The 23,762-nt window shown below is 53.6% G+C and overlaps 8 protein-coding genes across 8 annotated transcripts; 4 read left to right on the forward strand and 4 right to left on the reverse strand.

Annotated features, from left to right (window-relative positions):
- Positions 1-1,285: 1,285 nt before the first annotated feature.
- On the forward strand, positions 1,286-4,061 carry CLAFUR5_07856 (uncharacterized protein; the record flags this gene model as incomplete). Its single annotated transcript, XM_047907004.1, has 2 exons — positions 1,286-1,327; positions 1,377-4,061. The coding sequence occupies 2 exons, from the start codon at positions 1,286-1,288 to the stop codon at positions 4,059-4,061; spliced, it is 2,727 nt and encodes a 908-aa protein (XP_047759781.1).
- Positions 4,062-8,009: 3,948 nt separating this feature from the next.
- Positions 8,010-11,543, reverse strand: CLAFUR5_07857 (putative lipase MIL1; the record flags this gene model as incomplete). The annotated part of the gene is made up of 1 exon (XM_047907005.1): positions 8,010-11,543. One exon carries the CDS (start codon positions 11,541-11,543, stop codon positions 8,010-8,012), a length of 3,534 nt encoding a protein of 1,177 aa, XP_047759782.1.
- A 326-nt stretch (positions 11,544-11,869) lies between these two features.
- On the forward strand, positions 11,870-12,787 carry CLAFUR5_07858 (rRNA-processing protein utp23; the record flags this gene model as incomplete). The annotated part of the gene is made up of 1 exon (XM_047907006.1): positions 11,870-12,787. The coding sequence occupies one exon, from the start codon at positions 11,870-11,872 to the stop codon at positions 12,785-12,787; it is 918 nt and encodes a 305-aa protein (XP_047759924.1).
- A 1,768-nt stretch (positions 12,788-14,555) lies between these two features.
- Positions 14,556-15,163, reverse strand: CLAFUR5_07859 (uncharacterized protein; the record flags this gene model as incomplete). Its single annotated transcript, XM_047907007.1, has 3 exons — positions 14,556-14,834; positions 14,885-14,897; positions 14,964-15,163. The coding sequence occupies 3 exons, from the start codon at positions 15,161-15,163 to the stop codon at positions 14,556-14,558; spliced, it is 492 nt and encodes a 163-aa protein (XP_047759783.1).
- A 1,687-nt stretch (positions 15,164-16,850) lies between these two features.
- Positions 16,851-17,461, forward strand: CLAFUR5_07860 (V-type proton ATPase subunit F; the record flags this gene model as incomplete). The annotated part of the gene is made up of 4 exons (XM_047907008.1): positions 16,851-16,910; positions 16,962-16,997; positions 17,062-17,199; positions 17,321-17,461. The coding sequence occupies 4 exons, from the start codon at positions 16,851-16,853 to the stop codon at positions 17,459-17,461; spliced, it is 375 nt and encodes a 124-aa protein (XP_047760024.1).
- A 696-nt stretch (positions 17,462-18,157) lies between these two features.
- On the reverse strand, positions 18,158-18,767 carry CLAFUR5_07861 (Phosphatidylglycerol/phosphatidylinositol transfer protein; the record flags this gene model as incomplete). The annotated part of the gene is made up of 2 exons (XM_047907009.1): positions 18,158-18,491; positions 18,559-18,767. 2 exons carry the CDS (start codon positions 18,765-18,767, stop codon positions 18,158-18,160), a joined length of 543 nt encoding a protein of 180 aa, XP_047760023.1.
- Positions 18,768-19,227: 460 nt separating this feature from the next.
- Positions 19,228-21,971, forward strand: CLAFUR5_07862 (Coatomer subunit beta; the record flags this gene model as incomplete). The annotated part of the gene is made up of 3 exons (XM_047907010.1): positions 19,228-19,245; positions 19,303-19,938; positions 20,046-21,971. 3 exons carry the CDS (start codon positions 19,228-19,230, stop codon positions 21,969-21,971), a joined length of 2,580 nt encoding a protein of 859 aa, XP_047760026.1.
- A 141-nt stretch (positions 21,972-22,112) lies between these two features.
- CLAFUR5_07863 (O-methyltransferase ATR12) lies at positions 22,113-23,324 on the reverse strand (the record flags this gene model as incomplete). Its single annotated transcript, XM_047907011.1, has 1 exon — positions 22,113-23,324. The coding sequence occupies one exon, from the start codon at positions 23,322-23,324 to the stop codon at positions 22,113-22,115; it is 1,212 nt and encodes a 403-aa protein (XP_047760025.1).
- Positions 23,325-23,762: the final 438 nt, after the last annotated feature.

A 23,762-nucleotide genomic window follows, 5' to 3' on the forward strand; every position in this document is an offset into this window, starting at 1 on the left:
CCATTATCAAAGGAAGGGATTGTTTTAATGTTATAGTCTTTCTCTTTCCACTGTGTCTCTATCTTCTTACTTCTAACTTTTGCTGAGTACTTGAAGGCAAGAACTCGTTGGTAGAAGATCCCAGTTGCTCAGCACCTGTCATCTCGTTGTTCTGACGAGTCAGCCAGCCGGCGAAGACGTCCCAACTCGATTCACATCTTTCACGTTCTCCTGCCACACGTGCATCATCGCTTCATCGACCTTAACGCCTAGTTGCATCACTTCAGTCACTTGCAACGAGACCCTTGGAGGCGTCTGCGCTTCGTGCGGTCAAGCTCAGCCGCAAGCAACTCCAAGCACCACTCGTGCACGATGAACTTCGGGATCATGCAGCTTTCCAGTGCGGCGGATTGCCTTATACCGACCATTCTCGATCTAGAACATAGTGTCATGGCTGAGATCGCAGCGTCTGAATATGGACAATGCCCTACGGCATGCTTCGCACGTCGCTGGGATGCTGCTCATTCAACTTGTCTTTGCCTGACTACTCAATGCTGACTTGGCTTTCAACCACTTCTGGTATCTGCATCTAACCATAGATCACACGACTCCAGTGCGCTCAAAATGGACTTCAACAATTCCGTTGGGTTCTCCTCGACACCGAGCGACCTTCCATTGCACCATCAAGCCGAACGCACGGGAGCAGTCGGCGTGGACGCCAAAGACATGCATCGCCTAGGCAAGAGGCAAGAATTCAAACGGAATTTGTTCTTTCTGGAGCTTCCTTGGATTCGTATCGGTGTTGACGGCGACCTAGGAGTATATTTTGACGTCGCTGTCAGTGAGCTTCTCCTCTCGTGGTCATGGTATGCTGATGATGGCTGGGGGGATTGGTGGATGCTAACAATTTGTAGCCGGACTCTTCTGGTGCTTCATCACTACTGTTTTGTGCCACAGCACCATCATAGCTTCTCCAGCAGAAATGATGGTACGTGGAGCGGCTCTGATGGTACAGACACGATGGGCGAGCTTGCACCGTGCTTGAGCTTTGGACAATGCTTGTCCTACACGTTTAGAACTAACATCGTGACATGACAGGCATCAATGGCACCTACCCTGTTGATTTATCGGTGTGGCGCTGGCTGACACATCAATTCGCACGGACTTTTCCAGCCGGGGCGAGGTGAATGCAAGCTCGAACAGACCTTTCTTGGCAGCCCATTACAAAACTCCAATTCCTCTCACTACTTTCTTCTAGACTTATACCATCAACACTGGTCATCTTGATAAGGGTTGTCAGATCACGATGTCGTCGGAACCTCTGGTTAACACCTACAAGCGCTACAAGGTGAGTATCGGTTCAACATCACTTAGAAATCACCACTAATGCGCGACAGGCTGGCACAGAAAAGCTAATCGACTGGCTCTTGGAATCCGCTGCACGCTGTGAGACTCGCTCAGCGTCTCAAAAACGCCCTCGAGACAAGGAGAAAGCAAAAGTCCCGACTCGAGAACTGTGTAACCTTGCGCAGCGCATTGTCGAGTCCAAGAAGCCCATCATCGAGATCAGACTCGACATCCTCCACATTGCCGAAGATGTACTCGTAGCTCGAGCCCAATTCGCAGACTTCTACACATACCTTGAAGAGCATGCTCGGCACAGTGCTGACAGCGCGAATCATGCAGCTCTGACCAAGTCGAATGCCGGTCACCAGCATTTCGTCAAGACTTTGCGGCAGGTCTACGAACTACTTCGGGGCGAACATAAGGCTCGTCAACCGAAGCACAACAAAAAGACACAAGAGCTCGCTACCGATGCCGGCGAACTCATCAACCTGTATCGCCACTTGGATCTCGAGGAGCCGAGCGAGGACGACTTCCCCAACAACACTCACGCTGGTGAGGCTGCCTTAGCACCGGTCAGTGAAGCACCCTTGGAGCTGGGTAAAGATGTCGAGGAGCATGATGACACAGCGTTCCGAGCCTACTGCTTGCTGAAAGACTTGCACAGCGTGATTTCCTACATTCGCTCGGTGTGGCAACAGTACGCGACAGGCGAGCTCAGTATCTGGATAGCTGCGAAGCTCACTGAGAGTGCTCAAGAGCTTGTCCAGTCTCTGTGCGATGAGTACAAGGAGCTTCACCCGCAGCAAGGGACGTATGAAGCAATTCTTGATCTTCTGAACGTCCACTCGCTCGTTGACAATGAGGACAACGGCATCCATGAGGCGGACCAGAGTGATGCAGAGCGAGATGTTGCAAACATAACATCTTCCACGACCTCTTCTATTTCAGGCGACATGCTCCTTGTCCGGCCGTTCAAAGCGCTGACTGGCTTCGTCGAAGCTGCGAAAGCATTGGACGACAGTGAGGATATGACGATGGCTGGAGTAGATGACTCGAGAACTGGATCTACGACGAGTTTCGCAGAAGCCCTGACAGGTCTACCTCGCCTTCTAAAGGAAACTTTCCCGTTCATCAAAGCCTTTGGCGATGCTCAGCGCAACGACGCCTGCACCCTTGCCGTACAAGCCGTTGATGGCTACACCTACAAGCTTTTGAATATTCTGGCTGGTGAACCTATCGACTTAGCGACCGTGGTGGGGACACAGATCTGCATGGGCGTATTTGACGCCATGGACGGCGAGACAAGCCGCGGCTTCCTAGCTGCGAAAGAAGCTATCACTCGAGGCCAGGATTCGGCCAAAGCATTCGCGCAGTTCCCAGACACGTTGTCATACTACGCAAAGCAATATATCAACCCGGATGTTGCCAATGCCGTTGGGCGCCCTGCTAACGCAGTTGTCTTTGAGGTGCACGAAGGAGAAGTCATGGGATGGACCGATCGCCCTGACCCGAAATCCTCTTACACAGTATCGATATCGAAAGCGATACTCTGTGCATTGCCCCTACTACCAGTGCTAAGAGCTTATCGCATACTCTTCGCGACCTCGACATTGTCAAGCACGCTGTGTGGAAGCACCGGCATCGCCATCTCTGTGGCACACCTTCACAAAGCTGGTCTGATGGCCGGCTACATCAAGAGACCTTGGAAGGATCTCGAGATGTACATCAAGCGGCAGAACCAGCTGGGAACTTTCCTTCGCCAAGGCGATAGGTCAGTACGATCTGTGCTCAACCAGTTCGGCCTTGCCATTGGCTTGACTCTGAAGCAGCTAAATCAGCTCATGCCACCCTCGGCTCCGCGGCTAGCTGTGATACAGAAGAATCTGAGAGCCTCTAGACCGTGTCGCTATGGCGACAGCGAACACAGCACTCGCATCGATAATAGCTACCTGGGCAATCCCGCTTCGCGGATGAGGGTCCTGTACGACACTGTGAAGCGATATGCTGCCACGCCTGGAGGCATCCAAGATCCTGAGATCGCGAAGCAGTGGAATGCAACAAGGGCGCTGGAGCCAGCTCAACTACTGAAGGTCGCCCTCGAAGTGCTGGTCGAAGACAAGCCTCACATGATGTTCGACGGTTCCGCGCTGTTTGAGCAGTGCGTACAATGGCTCGGTCTACAAGCCGAGCACTGGGCGCAGACCCTGATTATTGACGACAGCACTCCTCGCCTCGATCCGTACAATGGTACTCTCCTGACACTGTGGTACGCCGCTACGAAGGGAGAGGCGCTGTTCGCCACGCCTGCGAACATGAACTTCCTTCTTCGCGGCTGCTACTTCATCAACGAAGTCGTCGCAAAGAACGGCGATGGCTGTATGCAGAGGAGTCTGGAGCTCTCTAGTGTCCTCGCACGAGAGCGTTTCACACTTCTCAATCCGTGGTCCACGTCCTCTGAGCAGTCGCCGGCGTACAACGCACCATTGATGGAGCAGGAAGCGGCCAGCCCGACTATGCCCATCAACGAGAACAAGATCATCCAGATGACGGATTGCATTGACAAGGCGAGACAGGACTTCACGACTATGACAAAGCACGGGCTTGACCCACAAAAGGTCTTGAGATTAGTCCAGGCGCGCTTGGACAATCATTGCAGAGAACACAAGTTCGACCTGGTGATCATCGCCAGTATCAAGAATGGTGCACTGGAAATCCAGCATGAAAAGTCGGGCTGATGGTAGCGTCTGATAGTTTCGGGCATACGAGGACAGTCCCATTTCTTCAGGCGTGCAGCTATCTTGCATCAGCAGCGTCAACGTGACAGGATCCAGATGGATTGAACCTATCAATTGCAGGATTTGATGGAGTGAGAACCTTGAAGCAAAAAAAAAAGAACAGCCACCGCCGCACAGACAGCTTCTGCAGCGATGAGTGGCAAGCCCATGACCCACATCATTGGTCCCCACGCATTCTCGCCTGCTCGCTGTGATCTTTGCAGACCATCCGGGCCATCCAGACGGAAGTAGTTGTCGAACGTAGCACTACGCCGGTTGGTACATATACCTTCGCTCATCGAGCGCATGAGAACTCTTGGCACCTCAACCACAACACACTCAAAAGTTGCCGCTTCGGCATTCATGCATTACATCTCAAAATATAGATAGATAGATTTGTCATTCCCCTGTTCTAGGACCCTATTCGGCCTATGCAGGTATATATCTATTGTTATGTACAAAGGGAAACCCGAATAGGTGAGAACCCTTCCCGCCCCCGACTTCTCCTTGTCTAGATTAGCTTTCCCTCTGAACGTGCGTAGTCCATGTCACTATCCCGTTAGCTCCCGCTCCCAGCCGGTCTCGTCGCGCTGCGCCGTGTCCTCTCTTCCTGCACTGCTCCTACTAGGCGATACTGTTCCAGCTAGCCCTTCCCAGTTCGTAATGCGCCGTAAGTCCTCAACGTTGTTAAGAAGTGCCCCAATGGTCCGGTTCGTCGCCTTTGCCATCCACTCCCCCCTTCCTGGCGACCACCTCGGACAGACGAGGAGTGCGTGCCGTACATTCTAGGAGTGATAGCCGTAGGGGTAGCTAGTATTCGTGTATTCTGGAACCTTCCTCTATGATAGGTACCCCTGGAGGCCGATGTGTTCGCTTCGCAGTTGGGTTGCTATACTACTCTGTGCCCTCGTAAGGCGGTAGTGGATGAGCTTCGGGGGTTGCTTGACCGCGGATTTTGTGGCTGACCATTCCTTAGGTTGTCCCGCTGGCTGAGGGCGTCCACTATGCCCTACAACCTGGTTGTTCCACCTCTCTTTCCATAGTTGCTCTACAAACGTTTTCTCACCCTCCCATTGTGTTACTAGCTGTTCGTCCCTTGCCTGGTAGTTCGGCTCGTTTCCGGGTCGAATGCCCTTGTGCGCTGGTACTGATTCGCGGGCCCTTGCGACTGCACTGGCGATGACCTTCTATACTGGGTACTGTGCCGACTTGCCTAAGTAGGAGGTCCGTAGTCCCTGGATGTATAGGTCGATCGGCGGTATGGCGGTCTCGTGCTCAAGCATCCTTATTAGTGTCGACTTATATGCCCCGGTGACCTTCCTTAGGCATTGGTTTTGGATCTTCGCTAACGGCGCGACGAGTCCCTTTGATGGGCAGGCCCTCTCGCCTAAGGACCACACTTGGCTGCCATAGGTGAGGACTGGCCGTACAATAGCCGTGTACAGAAGTCGTGACTGCCGAAAGTCCGCCCCCTATGTGGACGTAGTGAGCCTCTGGCATAATGCCATATTCTGTTTAGCTTTCCGTGATATTGCCTGTACGTGCTTCCTCCACCGCAGCGCCGGGTCCACCTATAGTCCGAGGATCCTGAGCTGATTTGCCGGGTTAGTCGTGTGCCCCTGTATCTAGATAGAAGCTTGCATGTTGTGGAATCGTGGCCGGCGCGTAAAGTGTATCAGGTTGTACTTTTCTGGGGCAAACCGAGCCCTATGCCTCCTAGCCCAGTCCTCGCAGATCTTGTGCTTCTCTTCCAGTAGCCTACAGTTCTCCTTAGTCGAGGACGACCACGCTAGGATGTTCGTGTCGTCCACGAAGCCGCTCGCAGCGGTGTTCTGGGATTCTAGGGCTGGGAGTAGCGTCGCCATGAAGAAGAGGAACAGGATAGGTGCTAGCGTTGAGCCTTGCGGGATTCCAGTGTGGACTGCTTGAAATAGGCTTTTATACTGACCGACCAGGATCGACGTGCTACGGTTTTGGAGGTAGGACCGTACGAAGTTGACAAGCCACTTAGGGAGTCCTTTCGACCTTAAGATATAGAGTAGCCGCGGGTGTGACACGTAGTCGAAGGCTCACGATATGTCTAGACTGAGTAGGGATGCCACCTTGTCCCTATTCCTATGCCAGATGGCCTTTACCTGGGAGGTGATGAGTTCCATCGCGGATAGCGTCGATCGCTATGGGCGCGCACCTATCTAGGTATCCGGGAGTAGGGAGTACTCCTCTGCCGCCTCGGAGAGTCTCGTTGCAACCAGCTTCTTAAGCGCCTTCCTAAGAGTGTTAAGGAGCGCAATTGGGCGGTACGACTTCACCTGCGTATAGTCTTCCTTTTGCGGCTTGCGCAGGACTACTGTCGTCGATTGTTTGAATACCGTTGGGTAGTATCCGGTCTGTAGGCAGGCGTTGAAGATCGCTGCGACTGCTGGGGCTAGTTGATCTCTGCACTTCTTTAGTAGTTCATTTGGGATATCATCCGGCCCCGGGGCTTTCTTCGCCGGCAACTTCCTAAGCACAGCGGCAACTTCTCCCTCGGACACATTCTATTGGACCGCGATGCTAGGGGCTGGGGTAGTAGAGCTGTTTATGTCGCTTAGATCAGCCTCGACTGGGGGCGGGAAGAACTTGCTAGCCAGTAGACGCGCCTTGGCCTCGGGGTCGCTAACCGGGCCACTAGGCGATTGTAGCGCTGGGATAGAGAAGGAGGGGCCCTGTGTAGGGTCCTGTCGGGCCCATTTCGCTAGCTTCCACATCCTCGCTGGCTTGTCGGCGATTTCTTCCACTGTAGCTCTCCAGCCGACTGCTTTCTCCCTCCGTATCGTGGCTTTCTTCTGTTGGCATGCCTCCCTGTATGCGTTCCAGGCCTCCTCGCTATGGCTGCTCGTCCACACCCGGCGGGCTCTCCTTGCTTCTCTTACTGCCGCAGTGCACTTCGGCGTCCAGTATGGTTTGGACCATGTCGTTGGTTGGGCAAGCGGAACGTGAAGTGAGGTCGCTTTTCTTATTACGTCTGTTAACCCTTAGACTGCCTCGTCTATCTCGTCTTTACTATTGTATTGCTGCTGCGCGAGCTGGACCAGCCTCTCGGAGTCGTCGAGGTATGCCTGGATGTTGGCCTAGTGGGCCTTTCCCCAGTTTGGCTTAGGGGTTCTCGCTGGTGTGCATTGTATCTGTGTCGCAATGGAGGTCCTGACTGGCATGTGGTCTGACGACGCCTCGAGTTCATGTTCGATCCCACAGTAGGTTACCATGTGGTAGTGGCTATCTGAGATCCAGGAGAGGTCGATCGTGCCTTGGAGTCCCCCTCTCTTCCAGGTGCCCAGGTCCTTCGGGGTATTGAGGGCAATTGCGTTGCTCGCCATCAAGTCGATTACTTCGTCGGCTATGGGGTGCGGCTGCATAAGGCTTTCCAGGAAGGGTGGTGTATGTTGAAGTCTCCTACTACGATATGGCACCCTCGTCTCTTGAGCGCACTGTCCAGGTGTCTACAGACCCCAAGGTCGCGACTGGACCTCGAAGCTGGCGGTTGCATATATATGTTGTGCATCCAAGTGCCACCCACGTGGAGGGAGGTAATGTCTCCCCCGCCTTCTTCGTCTGCGTAGTACACTACCTCCCAGTCGGATTCTAGTATGTCCTTGCTGACATAGAAGCACGTACGGGGTCTGCCGTCGCTTCGTAGGCATGTCGTGTAGCCTGGTGACTTGCAGGTCGTTGGTCTCTTGTAGTGCGGGTTAATCCATGGCTCCTGGATCTCAAAATATATACAACACGCCCGCACCGGCGCATAAAAGCTACGTCACTAATGCCATTGGTATCATAAATCTCATCGTCTCCAACCCCTCCTGAAACGCGTTTCCAACAAACGCTAGCCAATCCAATCCAATGCGATTCGTCTCACAAGCTGAACGTCTCTCAAAACTCCATCGTAATCTCCCTCTCCTTTCCAAACTCCGGATCATCAGCATCCGCGCTCCAAGGATTATGGTCAGGTTCTATATTTGCTGGAGTTACAGGCGTGCTTCCAAGTTTGCTGCCAGAGTGTACTGGGGTGGTGTTGATGCTTCGCAGTGGGGGACGATTTGAGGGTTCGGGGGAGTTGCGCGCGGATTGAAATTCGGGTGTGGGTCCCAAGGTAGGGGCTGTTAGGGTTGTGGCTTTGGGTCTGTCTTCTTCGAAGGACATTTGGACTTCTTCGTCTGGGGATTTGAGCTCTTGCTCGCGGATGTGGGCGCTTGTGCCGTTGGGTAGTGGCATGCTGACACTGCGGTTGGAGGAGTTGTTTGGGAGTGATGTAGAAGATCCATCATGCGTCTGACTGTGCTTGGGCTCCGGTCTGGTCTTACCATCCGGTGTCATGCTGCCATTGGCATGGCTGGTTGTTGGTGCACTCTCTTGCTTCGGCGACAAGTTGACTTTGAGGGTAGGCAATGTGCTCTCGATCTCTCTCACGCTGAGATGTTTCTTGATTTCCTCGATGTCGTCAGGACTCTTGATTGCCAATGCGAGCGCTTCTTTCCGGATGGCGTCCACGTCGAACATGACATTGGCGTTCTCCTCGGCATGCTTCTCGCTTTCCTTGTCATCCCCTTCGAGGACCTTCTGACTCCGCTCATCGTAAGTCTCCCAAGCCTTCTTCTGCGACGCCTTCTTTCTGGAAAAGAAAGCCTTGAAGCCTTTCTTCTGTGGTTGTTCTTCGAGCCGTGCGCGGGCCTCCTCGATCTCATCGAGCAGCTCTCTCTGTCTTTTCTCGTGGTTCTCCGGGTCGGGGTCCTCGATCTCCGTGAACTCGAGACTTTCTACAGCCCATCCGACTTTGTCGAGCAGAATTGGCATCATGCCACGATAAGCCATGTGTCCAGGCACCTCCGCTGTTACATCGATATTCTCAACGCCTGGTACATCGACACTGGCCAGACCAGCCACGCGCATGATACCACCGCTCGTGGCGCGGAAGAGATAGCCGAGGATCCAATCATTTGAGGCGTAGCCATTGACGAAGCGTCCACTGACAATACTTCGTGCGCGAATGTACTCCTCTTTTTTGGCCACAACAGGGGAGCCGAACATGTAAACGTTCTGTACCAGACCTAGTCCACCACGCCTGGCCAGTTCCTTCAGACACGAGAAGATCACACGTGCGCCAAGTGAGAAGCCGACGAGCGTGATCGGGCGCACACCAAGATTTCTGTCAATGATTGAATCTGCCAAGATGAGACCGGTGGCATCCGCTCGGGCCAGAGATACCGTCCAAGGATTGTCAATGAGATATGATAGCTTCATCAAGATGAGTGGTGTTGACAGACCAGCCATCAACGTTGCCAGTACTGTGGCGCCCAAGACCTGCTGGATGGTCTGTGTTAATGCTTCTGTGCCAAGAATCTGGATAGTTTGACCAGTACTTTGCAGCATCTCCGGCTCCCAGTTGACCGAGTATATATCGCCCATGATGGGGTCGACAGTACTGAATGGTAACCGCACATCATCGACTTTGCCGGTAATCCAGCCAGCGACAGTCACGATGAGATTGACGCGCTTATTGTTGAACAGCGGTTTGTACTCGTACGTCTTGACAGCGCCTGTACGTCTGGCCGATGCATTGATGCCTATCCGACTACCCAGCGCAGCGCCGGTCGTTCCAATCAATGCTGCTGCACCTGTGCCACCGAGGAAGGTACCGGTACCAGAGACACCGATAGCAGTGAAGCCGGCAGCCAGACCAGCACCAATGACAGGCGCGAGTAGACCTGCACTTAGACCGATTACGAGGCCACCTCCGACTGTACACAGGCCCATTACAGCCAATCTTCGATTTCGCGCGGCTTTCTTTCGTGCTTCCAGATGGTCGTCTTCATTCCAGTTCTCTTTCTCGGCTTGTTCTTGCATCTCCAGTGCGTCAGTCACGCGCTTTTCGAAGCGACATATCTCCTGCCAGTCCACTGCCAATGCTTTGCCCACGAGTTCGAGCAAAGTCCGCGATCTCGAATCGTACGTGCTGTCCGCTATCAGCAGTAAGAAGAGATCACAGAGCACGGTCCACCTGATGTCGATGTCCAGATTCTTGGCATCTTCGAGCTCGTCAGGGTCCTGGATGGTAAGCTGGTCCGCCGTGTGCTGCTCATACACAAGAGGCGGCTCTTCTGTCGCTGGCGTGGAAGGATCTGAAGGCGGAGCTGGAGTGCTTGGCTTCGATGTTGGTGTACCTAGATACGACTTCCGCTTCTCTGCGGTCGTCGAAGGCCGGGGCGATGCCAACGATGGTCGGGACGAGTTCGCTTCAGAGTTGCTTCCTGATGGAGCATGCGGGTTCTTGACTCGTGCGTTTTGCATCAGTGTAGGCGTCAGATCTGAAGGCAGCACACCATGCTCGGCTAGCTGCTCGACCATGATCTGCTCTCGCGCGTCAATTTCCATGTGGTTGTACACTCTGATCATGATCTTCTGGCCCCACATCTTGATTGCTTCGACTGCGAAGTCCACAAACTTCTTCGTGTTCCTCGTTCGCTCCAGGGTATCGATTTCGTTAGATATACTTGCAATTGAAAGCCTCACGATCCCGACATAAGCTATCCTCTGAGCTTCCGTGAGCAGCGTCTTGGTGGTCTGCATCTGCGAAAGGAGGTCCGCACTCTCTTCATCCTCGTCGTACAGGGTATTGGCAGCATTACCGGCACCCTTGAAAAGATACGCGGTGTTGTCATCCATACTTGTAGCACTCTTGGCGTCTTCGTCCATCTGCACACGTGTATAGCCTTTGCCCGCGCCTCCAAGGGTTCCGTATGCGACAGTCTCATCGTCTGCTTCATCGTACTCTTTCGCCAGCACCTTGCCCCAGTCGTCGTATATCCGGTGCGTCGCAAATGCTGGCATTTCCTGCCAATTATCCTCGTCGTCATTCTTCTCCTCTACGGTCGCTTCTCGAGGAACTGTCTGTTGGTGCGAGAACTCTCCAATTGTGCTGGTAGATGGCTGCTTGACATGCTTCCCTTTCACGGCCGTGGGACTCGATGGACTTGCAACAGACTTGGAATCGCTTCCTGTCCGGCTTTTCTCTAGTGGAGGACCTTCTATACTCTGTCTAGGCGTCGTGGGGTTCCCAGCGGTCTTCTGCCCTGCCCCCTTTGCTCCTTTCGAGGCTTGCTCTGCATCGCCTTGACCTTCATCTTTCTGTTCTTCCTTGACCAGCTCAAGCTCGCCTCCGGTCTCCTCTATGACCTGCCTCTTGATCTGCTCTGGACTGTCCAACTGCTCCAAACTGTGATTCCGCCTTCGTGGTGGTCGCGGTGCCAGCCCGAACTCGTCTGCCACTGATGGCTCGGCCTGAGGCTCATCAATCTTTGCCTTCCCAGAGTCCTTGCTCCTGATGCGCTTCAATGCTGTGGGCGATTCGGGCTCTTTCGTAGCTTCATCCTTCTCGTCGGCCTTTCCCGCATGCTGTTCAGCGGGCATGCTGGCCGTGTCATTGATCAAAAGTCTAGTAAGTGTTGCATCACCCTCGCCTCCCACGTAACCGCTGCAACGTAAGAGGCTGTCCCTAAGCTTTGTGGCTGTAAGTGTGGTGAATGCTGTATGACAAAGGCGGATCTTGTGCTCTTATTGACTGCGTACTGTACTCGACCGACATGGGTGTGGCTGTTGTCTCCGCAAAACCGTTCGCGCTAATGCAACCTTCAAATGCTCCACTAAAACTTAGCTAAGCGAACGAAGATCTCACGTTCATCCTTCACCACTGCATCTTCTTCCTCCGACATCCACTGGTGCAACCAACCGCCATCATGAAGGGCAAACGCTCCAAACAATACCGCAAACTTATGCACCAATACCAACTCACATTCTCCCTCCGCGAACCATACCAAGTGCTCTTCGACGCCGCCATAATCAAAGATGCAGCTCGCTTCAAGATGAAGCTCGGGCAAATGCTGGAGAACACACTACACGGCGAGATCAAGCCTATGATATCGCAGTGCTGTATACGACACCTGTACAACGAACCTCAATCACCTGATAAAGATGCATGGATCGAGACAGCAAAGCAAGCAGAGCGACGAAGATGTGGACATCACGAGTTGGAGAAGCCGCTGAGTGCGTTGGAGTGTATCATGAGCTGTGTGGATCCGAAGGACTCGGGCAACAATAAGAACAAGTATGTTGTTGCGACGCAGGAGTTGGAGATTAGGCAGAAGTTGAGGGCGATACCGGGCGTGCCGTTGGTGTACATCAACAGATCTGTCATGATTTTAGAACCGATGGCGTCGACATCAGAGAAGGTCAAGGAGGTTGAGGAGAAGGCGAAGATCAGAGCCGGCTTGAAGACGAGGAGAGGCGCAACTCTAGCCGGTGCTGGCGAGAAGCGTAAGAGGGACGATGAGGGAGGTGAAGATGGAGATCAGGCGGAAGGCGGAGCAGAGCCTGCGAAGAAGAAGCCGAAGGCAAAAGGCCCGAAAGGACCAAACCCGCTGGCGGTGAAGAAGGCCAAGAAGGAGAAGCCGAAGACTGTTGGCAAGCAGGTTGAGGAGGAGAGGTCTGTCCTGCGAAAGGCTGCGAAGCAAGATCCACAAGCGTCCGAGAAAGCACGAAGCGCGGAAACTGTGGTGGCGGTTGATGCAGATGGTGCAGCAGATGCGACACGGAAGCGCAAGCGGAAAAGGAAGCCAAAAGATGCTGCTGCCGTCGAGGATGCTGGAGAAGAGTGAAAGTTTGTTCGGCCAGTGATGTACCTTTTGTGAGGAGATACCCATGAACGCGAGAGAGCGAGCCCGATGCGAAGACCTGGCCACCTTGCCACCTTGCCATCTTATTACCTTCCACATGAGTTCCATGGACGTGCAAAACTTCCTGTCCCACGAGCGCACTTTGGTCAAGTCACTAACATTACCCATCATGCTGCCCTCCCTATTGGTGTTGGATACTACCGCGCACAGGCACGTGAAGCTGGCCTAGGGGGGAGGGCCTGTTCACTCGACCGAGTGTAGATCGCCAGTGCAACGTGCAGAGCGTTCAACTGATGCGGGTCGTCAAGCCAAAGGCGGTCGCGAAAGACATGGAGTTGGTGGCAGCACAGAAGCACGATGAACCATGCGCCGTGGAACCACGCATGTGAAGCACACGGCAAGAGGGAAGTATGCATGGCGCTGGGAGAAGCATGACGGGCATATTGCATGTCGCGCGAGAAACATGGTGACGATGAAATGTGGAGACGTGAAAGAGTCGGGCAGCAGGGTGAAGTGAGGTTTGTGGTGACAGCGACGACGTCGAGGTGAACAGGAGGTACGGTGGTGACAGGACTCGACGGCAGCGACATGGTCCACTGCCTCCATGCCTTCCCTTCACTACCCTCGAACAGAACAATGTCCTCCACCTGCGACGCCACGATCTCAAACCGCCATAAGCCGCCGCCAAATTCCCTCCAGCACATACGGCAAAAGCGTCGGGACAGATAGCTCATCCAGTCGGCTCGGTTTCACCTCGCCGTACTCAAGCTACCCGGCCGCGAGACTAGTACTATCGTGGGTGACCACATACATTCACAACCCTTTCTGTCCAGAAGTCAACGAGCCCTCACCATAGCGATGTTGGTTCGTAGGTCTAGCTTAAGCTCTACCTCGAGATCCTGAGAAGGGATCAATGGCTGCAATCCACCTGCGTACAGAATCCGGCTGTTTACTTGTGTGTATAACCGCGAGGGAAAATCTTGTGCTGTATGTTTTTTTCGCACTTTTTTGTCACTTTCGGGCCTAGTGCTGTGTTCCACCTACAGATGGAGAGAGCGCGGGCGAGTGTGGCGTGCAAGACTACTCTGACTACGAGAGGACAACAGTGCTATTCTTTTGCCAGTGCTTAGGAGAGACTAGCTTCAAGATTCGGGCACACAAAATTAATTTATTGCCACTCTGGTAAAAGACCCAAGAACTCTTGTCATGATCCTTCAATCTCGTGCTGTAACGACCAATGCTTCATTCCAGTATACGTGCGAGGGCAGTACAACGCTCCCAGGGCTCGCGAGTAGTCCGCTCCACGTGCAGGAGCCATCAGGCCATAAGGCGATCTGCCGCACGGAGCCGCATGATCTTAGAGTCTGTCATGCAGGAGAAGTGCTTGACGTTGCTTGCGGCCGAGCTTGACCGCACTGATTGCAAGTGGCCATATGGGTGTCATTCCCGGTGGCCGAATCGACGAGCTTGGCGTTACACTCGATAATTGGTGGTGGTGGTGGTGGTGGTGGTGGTGGAGGGAGGGGATGAGATGTCAGGATCGACCTGCGCCGCGATATCTGGTCGCCGCGACGCTGATTCAGCTGTACAAAACAATATGGCAGTTCTTGCTTTCGATTGCCTATGTACGGGGTTTCGTTTTGTTTGTGAAAACACAAGCCGCAGAACGCCACACAGAGTCTGAGAAGAACGAGCGTTCATGTAAGTGCAGATCATGGGTTCCCAAGACACCGCTCAGATTCGCAGATATTCAATTGAACGAAACAGCCGTCTTGCTGGTCCAGGTTTCATCACCACGCTCGCGGCTCTCGCCCCAAGCAACGCAAGGAGCATTCTCATTCTTATGCTGATAGAAGACCCTCATGTAGTGATTGAACACCGTGGCGGTCAGGACAGAGCGAGGCTCAACATCATACCCATTGTCCTCGACGTTACTGAGGGCACCGGGATACCACTTGTCGTTGTTGAAGCCCTCCGTCCAGCAGGCCTCCTGGAGTTTACTCTCTTCGTTGACGTAGAAGACGCGGGTCTAAATCAACTCTGTCAGCTCGCTCAGTGTATGTGGCAACCTCAACATACTTCTGCCGCTCCACTGCCGGCGTATCAGTCCACTACGGCGATGGTGCGAGCGTCTTTGTTCACTCTGACGGTCACCGACTTCCCGCGCTCTGGAGAGAATAATTCGATGAGCTCCCTGGGCGAGTCGTACGGCATAGTGCTGGCTTGACGTTCCGGTCCGTCATCACGAGGCCCTTTGTACCACCTGATGTTCCTTCCCTTGTCGACAAAGTAGACCCAGACACGATGTTCTCGGCTATCGTGAATAGCGACCATGGTAGGGAGCGGTTCTTGGGACATCTTGAGCTGGATGAGAACTGTTGTGGAGTATGCTTCGAGCTGATAGGAGTGATGTTGCGAGAGTCGAATGCTGATGCCAGCCGACAATCATCGACGGAAGCTCATTCTTATATCCAGCTCGTACGTCTTACTCCGCCGAGTGACAGTGCCAGGCTTGTTCGTCACTGAAGCTGCGCTGATCATCAGATGAGGCGTACTTTGCTGTGGTGTCGAGCCTGTTGGTTCATTACACACAATCATAAGCTCAAGGCGCTGTTGAATGCTGTCAATTTAGCCTTGAATCGGATAATGGCTGACCTCAGGTCGACAGTCGTGGTCGTGAGTGGTGTCCAAGCATGTGTCTGCGTCCCGTGGCTGGCTGGCAGCAACCATCGTCAGACTGTCTCATCTTATGTCGGTGTGAATGCAGCTTGCTTGTGGGCTCTAATGATTCGAGCTCGTAAGCAGTCTCAAGGTATGCTGCAAGCCACTACGATTTCAGCTTGCTCATAAAGGCCTCTGCAGAGTGTCATGAGCAAGATCGAGATAGGTACTGTGAATTGCGTATCACCACTTGCGACTCATTCATCGCTCGTCTCGATGACATGCAGCCATTACATGATCAGGACAAAGGATGCTGGTCGATAAGAGGCGCAAACAGTTGTCCGCAGGATCCGTACCTGACCGCATGGCTTCATTTCGTCGAAGGAGAAGGAGGCTGGTGGGGCATGATATTGACCATTAGCATTTAGTCCTTCGAGAGTAGCTTCTGCTTCTGGAAGAGCAGCGCCGGACACGATACTATGGAATGGTGTGAGTGTGAGCAATGAGAAAGAACTCTGCTGATCAGTCTGTGTAACAGGCTTCGAAATCACCCTCGAGTTTCATGAAAGAGAAGAGGCCGAAACAAGGATGATCTTTGATCGCATGTTTCGTTGTACCGTTGTCGTCTGAGCGACCTGCTAACACAGTCTTAAAGTAAGCACAAAGGCTGGCTGCAGGCAGGAAGACACTGGACGTTATCCAGGCCGCATCGTGCTGAATCCGGTTTCATACGACTGATCGAATGCCACTCATCGTAAATGGTCTCATAGCATTTTCCCAGCTTGCATCGCAGTCCGGTGGCTAGCTGTGGATGCTGGCCTCGAACCATCATTTTTTCGTGTATCGTTGAACTGTGGTATGCATGTGAAGAGGTGTTGTAAGCTGATGTGCACCCATTGGAGATTCTTCAAGCCACAATGCATACAACTTGTCGACCTGTATTTCAGCGCAGAGATGTGAGCGAAGTCGAAGTACGTACTGAGTGCGTCCAGCTCGTGAACTGCATTCGAACACAGCATGACGACCAAATGGCATCATTCAAGCGGCATGAGCATCTTTCACCGCTACAGATGGGATGGAAGGGGGCAGAGGCATCCGCCGTCTTTGACTGCATCAGAAGTGCTTGTCGAACGAGGAGCGTGGTCGGCTTCTCAAGCGACCGTCGACCCGTAAGCGTTGAGTTATCCTCCTACGTCGCGGGTCGATATCCAGTATGTAGGTGATTTGATATCGTGATGTGAAAGCAGGAGAGAGTTTGAAGAGCAGTCGAAGTCGAACTTCATCTTGCACCGCCACATGCCGGAGTTTCTCCGATCGAGTCCAAGCTTCAAAGACCATCTTCATGTGAAGCACTTCCAACCACATCCCACACCACACCCTCGCCATGGCTCTCCCACAATCCGCCTACAAAGACCGAGAGTTTCTCGCAGTCATCGGCGACGAAGTAACGCCAGCCCACCAAGCATCCCGCATCCCCACTAATGATGCCTTGTAGGACTCAGTGACCGGCATCCTCCTCGCAGGCGTTGGCGTAAGCATCCTCGCTTCACTAGCGACGGACGGGGAACGATGGGGCTGATCAAAGACACCAACAGCATGTAACAGAACCCCCGGACTCACAAAAGAACTACCTGGTAGTCGACTCCAAAACCGAAGACTCCACGATCGAAGGCGCGTTTCAGCAGTTTACGAAGGAGAGGAAAGACATCGCTATTGTGCTTATAAATCAACATGTGAGTCTTCCGAGCCTGTGAGGGAACCGAAGCGCTAGGCACATGGTATCGCGAGCGAAGAGGAAGGGGCAGTCCGGGACGAATGAGCTGGGATAATGGTATACTGATGACTTGGGGACAGATCGCAGAACGGATACGAGGCAAAGTCGACGCATTCAGCGAAGCGTTCCCATCGGTGCTTGAGATCCCGAGTAAAGACCACCCGTACGACCCGGAGAAGGATAGTGTGATGAAGAGGGTTAGGAAGTTGTTTGGAGAGTAATGGCGACAACGAGGCGGAAGACGTTGGAGAATTGCAGACACTAAGCATAGCAATGTGCGTGTACCGATGGTGCGAGACGAAGGGCACATTTTGGATCGAGACGATGCCAGTGTAGTGATATAGACACGATACCCATGCTGAACGAACCATCGAGGACCGATCTATTCGTGTCGGATTTGAATGGTACATATGTGGTAGGAATGACAAAAAGAAATACAGCAAGCGAGCTATGCGCGAATGGCAGGTGCAACTCGAGCTTTGAGAGATACAAAGATATGTCTCTCCCAAGCCTCCGCCGTCCACCCATATATGTCCACGGTGACAATTTGACTGCGCCATTCGACCATAGCCAGCTGCCGAATGCCCTCAATCTGCACCAAATTACTAAAGTCCGCTACCTTACTCCGGGAGGACAGAACACTTGTCGTAGATCTCAACGTGTACCATATTGGCTGTCAAGGAAGGCTTCTGATGGCAAAGCTTTGCGAGATGCAGGTCGTTCCGAGTCCGACGTGAATACTGAAGCCACTTGGGTTTGCATTACGTCTCTCATAGCCTTCGTAGAAAACTGAAACGCTCACTCTCAATGCTGATGTATAGACAAGCTTCGCAATCTCTGCCCTTGGGTAAACACGCATGACCTTCTTTTCTTGTTCTTCTTCCACCACCACAGCATATCCCCACTCAACAACACTCCTAAAGCCCCTGCTTGAAGAGACCCTTCCCACCCATCTTGAACTGCACAGTCGCCTTCAAGCACGTAACATCATCCTCATCCTTCGTCACCACCTTTGCCTCAACCGTGTACTTCCCCGGTGGAATCTCCTTCGGCAGATCCACATCCTTGACCAACTCAAGCTCGCCCTTCTTCAGCGGGCATTCCAAGTCCACCTTCTTCACTGTCTCACACAAGTCGGCGGTCTGGCGGATGATGGTGATGAGGCCGTACTTGACAGTCAGATGAACCTGGGCACCTTCCTCGACGTCTTTGGCGAGGACGCCTTTGGCGGCTATGGAGAGAGTCTGACCGCTGTTTGGGGTGTCAGTCACTGGAGGTGGCTGGGTGGGCTTCGTTCAGAAGTAGTGCTGAGACTTACGCGAGAGGTGGGTTAGGGCTGAGGTCTACGCTCTTGATCGCGAGGATGTCGTCCTTTGGGTCTGCGCAGTGTTCGAGTGGGTTATCGCCTGGGACTGAGAGGTTTGTGTCGTCCTGTGGCGTGACGTCGGAGGTTGTGAAGAGGCCTGTTGATCGTGCGGTGGCGGAGGTTGCGAGGAGCGCGGGGAAGGCGAGGGCGAGGAACTTCATGCTTGCGATATGGCCGCCCGAGTGTACTGTGTAAATGTGCTTTGTGGATAGTGGTAGGGAAGGGAAGATGGGTGCGTTTGAACACTACATGTATGATGGCGGTCCTCGTGGCGCTAGTCGATGCATGTGACGCACTTGTCTGTTTCTCAGCCACAACCCAAGACAAGGGTTCTTGAGGACTGTGGCTGAGAATGCGGGATGGGGAAGGGACATTTTGGGAGCTCACGACACTTGTACGCTGGTGTGGGATCGAGGACAGGCTGCTCTTGCCGTTGCAATAAACATACGCTCATTTCTGTACAGTAGTCGCACCTTACATAACATACCCATAGTCGCAACTACCTCACCGACCACACAAGGAAGGAGCAGCCCACTAGCGGTATAAGCCAGGTGTCTCCCTCCCCAATTAAGTAGGACGACTTCGTCCCTTGCATACCCTCCACCACCTCAGATCGCAATCATGCGTCTCGACGTCAAGGTTTGTCCTTCTCGGCTCACCCGCACCATGGTCGCCAGTGTTAACCTCGACTTACAGCGTCAGCTCTTCGCGCGCAGCGAGCGCGTGAAAGGCATCGACTTCCACCCAACGGAACCGTGGATCCTCACCACCCTCTACAGCGGCCATGTGTACATCTGGTCATACGAGACACAGTCGATTATCAAGACCTTCGAGCTCACCGACGTCCCTGTGCGCGCCGGTCGCTTCATCTCCCGAAAGAACTGGATCGTCTGTGGCAGCGATGACTTTCAGCTACGAGTCTACAACTACAACACTTCGGAGAAGATCACCAGCTTCGAAGCACATCCCGACTACATCCGTGCCATAGTCGTCCACCCGACGCAGCCATTCGTCCTCACCGCCTCCGATGACATGACAATTAAGCTGTGGGACTGGGAGAAAGGCTGGAAGAACGTGCAGACATTTGAGGGTCACAACCACTATGTGATGGGACTTGCCATCAACCCGAAAGACACCAACACCTTCGCGTCGGCATGTCTGGACAGGACGGTCAAGATCTGGAATCTTGGGTCGAGTACACCCAACTTCACACTCGAAGCACACGAGACCAAGGGCGTGAACCACGTCGACTACTACCCACAGAGCGACAAGCCGTATCTCCTCACGACCTCAGACGACCGAACTGTCAAGATCTGGGACTACACAACCAAGGTACGTACTAATTGTGAAGCATGAGCACGCTACTCTCACGTCGAGCACGAGCTTCTGTGCAACTCAATCCATAGTCCGAGTACCAACTGACATGACTGCTTTCGTAGGCACAAATCGCAACACTTGAGGGCCACACATCGAACGTCTCCTTCGCCTGCTACCACCCTGAACTACCAGTCATCATATCTGGATCTGAAGATGGCACCGTCAAGATCTGGCACGCAAATACATATCGCCTCGAACAATCGCTATCATACGGACTGGAACGAGCATGGTGTGTCTCCTATCAGCGCGGCAGACAAGGTATTGCCATGGGTTTCGACGATGGTGCAGTAGTGGTCAAGATGGGTCGCGAAGAGCCTGCAGTCTCCATGGACAACTCCGGCAAGATCATCTGGGCACGACACTCTGAGATCCTCACATCCGTCATCAAGGGTGGTGACAAATCAGTTAAGGACGGTCAAGCCATTACTCTTCCTTCAAAAGACCTTGGATCCACCGAGCTGTACCCTCAGACACTGATTCACTCGCCCAACGGTCGCTTCGTCGCGGTTTGCGGTGATGGCGAATACATCATCTACACTGCTCTTGCGCTGCGGAATCAAGCCTTCGGCTCTGCACTGGACTTCGCCTGGGCTTCGAAGGAGAACGACAAGGATTACGCCATCCGGGAATCACAGTATTCGGTCAAGATCTATCGCAACTTCAAGCCGAAGTCTGGTGACGGCACAGTCAACGTTGGCTTCGCGGCCGATGGTTTGAGCGGTGGTGTCTTGCTTGGTGTCAAGGGCCAGGGCGGCATTGGCTTCTTCGACTGGGAGTCTGGCAAGCTTGTCCGTCGCATCGAAGTTGAGCCACGCAACGTTTACTGGTCGGAGTCTGGAGAGCTGGTCTGTCTGGCATGCGAAGACACATACTACGTTCTGCGATACTCGAGAGAGCAGTATGTGGCTGCACTTCAATCTGGCAACGTGGATGAGGATGGTGTTGAGGAGGCCTTCGAGGTTGTGTGCGACATCAACGAGAGCGTGCGAACTGGTCAGTGGGTCGGCGACTGCTTCGTCTACACCAACTCAACGAACCGCCTCAACTACCTTGTCGGCGACCAGACCTACACCGTCAGCCACTTCGACCAGCCATACTACGTCCTAGGATACCTACCCAGAGACGGCAGAGTGTACGTCTGCGACAAGGATGTTCAGGTCTCATCCTTTGCACTTTCCGTCAGCGTCATCGAGTACCAGACTCTCGTCCTCCGAGGCGATCTTGACGCTGCGATGGAGATGCTTGAGCAAGGCGAGATCCCGGAAGACCAGAAGAACAAGATAGCACGATTCCTGGAAGGTCAAGGCTACAAGGAGCAAGCTCTAGAAGTTGCAACGGACAGCGAGCACCGCTTCGAGCTTGCGCTTGGTCTCAATGAGCTCAAGATCGCACTCGAGCTGGCGCGCGAAGCCGATGTCGAGCACAAGTGGAAGACGGTGGGCGACGCAGCACTTACTGGGTGGGACGTCAAGCTCGCCGAGGAATGCTTCCGCAACGCGAACGACCTTGGGAGCTTACTACTGATCTACACATCATCCTGCAATCACGAAAGTCTACGCATGCTAGCTGAAAAGGCGCAAACTGCCGGCCAGCACAACGTCGCTTTCACCTGCTACCACCAATTGGGCGACAAGGATGCATGTCTCGATATTCTCCTCCAAACGAACCGACACGCAGAAGCAACACTCTTCGCACAGACATACAAGCCTAGTCGAGCGCAAGACATCGCGACGGCATGGAAGGGTTCGTTGGAGAAGAGTGGTAAGGGTAAGGTGGCGCGGTTGCTAGGTGTTCCAGGCGAGGATGAGGAGATGTTCCCGGAGTGGGAGGAGTATCTCCGCTTGGAGAGGGAAGGTGGTGCGCATGGAGATCTGATTGATATCAACGGAGATGCAGACCCTGTGGAGAAGGCCGCGCCCGTTGAGGCGGATGGAGAGGAAGAAGAGGAGGCTGAGGAAGCCTCATCGCAGACCGAGACAGAAGTATAGATACACCCACGAAAATGTCATGTGGTATGCTTGAGCGATCCCCGAATGAACTTCATGTAGTATAGACATCAACGAGCTTCCAGTGCCACAGCCCTTTTCGTTCCACTGGAGAGCGTCCAACACGCTGCAGCCAGCCACCGTCTACAGCTCCGCCTCAATCATACTATACGTCCCCATCCCCACAACCCTCACAACTCTCAACCCAGCCCTCACAACCAAATCCCTCCACTGCGCCTCCGTCCGCTCCAACGCGGCGAAGTTACACATCATCTGAATATCCAACACCGCCGCGCGCGGATCCATATCCCGGGCCCGAGCGGGCATGATCCGTTCCATCAGCAGAATCTTACTGTAGCCTTCCGTCATGGAGCACTTGATGTTGGCGAGAATGGACAGAGCGGAATCGTCGGGCCAGTCGTGCAGAACTGAGTGTAGGAAGTATGCACGCGCTCCCCTGACGGGGTTCGGGGTGAAGAAGTCGTGGGGTTGGGGCTGGATTGATGGGGGCAGGGTGTCTTTGGGGAGGGAGGTGAGGACGTTGGGTTGATCTTGGAGGATTATGGATGCTGTGGAGAGGGAGGGGTAGTGGGTTGAGAGGTGTTGTGCCAGTTGCGTTGCGTCTCGACCGTTGCCGCCGCCGATGTCGACGAGGAAGGGGGTAGCTGGATCGTAGTTCTCGATGAGGTCGGAGATGGGGTAGAGAGTAGGCCATGGGACCTGGTCCTTCCGCATTGAGGCTAGGAAGGTGTTGAAATGGAGGCTTTCTTCTGGGTCGATCTCGGAGAGGTATTGCCATCGTAGGCCCGGGTAGTCGGGACGGCCGACCATGCTCTTCCAGGGCGCTGTCATGGGGTCCGTGGGGTGCTTGTAGCCCTGTTCCGCGAAGTATTTCGGGAGTCTGAGATGCTGCAGAACGGGAGTGTGGTAGTAATACTGAACCCCAGTGACGAGTCCTCGCGGATCCTCGAGCGCAGCGCTGTAGGTGCTGTGACAGTACGTCTCGACGTCTACCTCGTTGATGACTTGAGATGAGGCGAGAAGGCGGAGGATCCGGCGCAGGAGGGCCGGGTCTGTGGAAGTTTTGGAGGCGAGGACATCGTATGATTGGGGTGCAGAAGCGTCTAGATGATACCAGAGCGTAATATCGGTGGCGATCTTGAGAGTTGTGAGGAGGATCGGATTTATGAAGACTGCATCGTAGATTCGCTCCCAAGGATCCTCGAGGCGTTCGGTCAGAGCCTTTACTGCGCGGAGGAGATTGGATTTGGCGATGGGGTCGTTTTGGTAGGTTGTGGTGGTGATGGATTGAAGGGCCTGGATGAGGGTTGCGGTATCTTGTGGTGGGGGTTCCATTGTCTTGTACAGGCGTGGAAGTGGTACGTGTATGGTCAGTGTTCTTGGGTTCGTGATATTAGAGAGCTGTCGTTGCAGTGTTGGTGCTAATGCAAGCTAGCTTAGCTTGATGTGTTGTCCATGGAGCTGCAAAGTCTGTGAGGTAAGCTTGTGTGCCTTCTCAATCTTGGACAGAGACGATGCGTGATATATGTGTGACAGATCAGCTTCAAAAAACAGGTCGCGCGTGGAGTTTCGGCAGGTGAGCACTGCCCGCAAACGGCATGTGCTAACAAGCGTGACATAATACCACGACGATCTCGATCGCCCAACCATGGACTCGGATGTCAGTGTTGAAGTACAGGATCTGGGCCATGACTTAAGCATAAGCGTTGTCTACCGTGTTTTTCGTCCGTCAGTAAATTCATTTCCTCCGAAAGAACTCGGACAAGAGGGAGG

The sequence above is a fragment of the Fulvia fulva genome, chromosome 3 (genome assembly GCF_020509005.1).
Source record: "Fulvia fulva chromosome 3, complete sequence".
In the NCBI taxonomy this organism is placed as follows: domain Eukaryota; kingdom Fungi; phylum Ascomycota; class Dothideomycetes; order Mycosphaerellales; family Mycosphaerellaceae; genus Fulvia; species Fulvia fulva.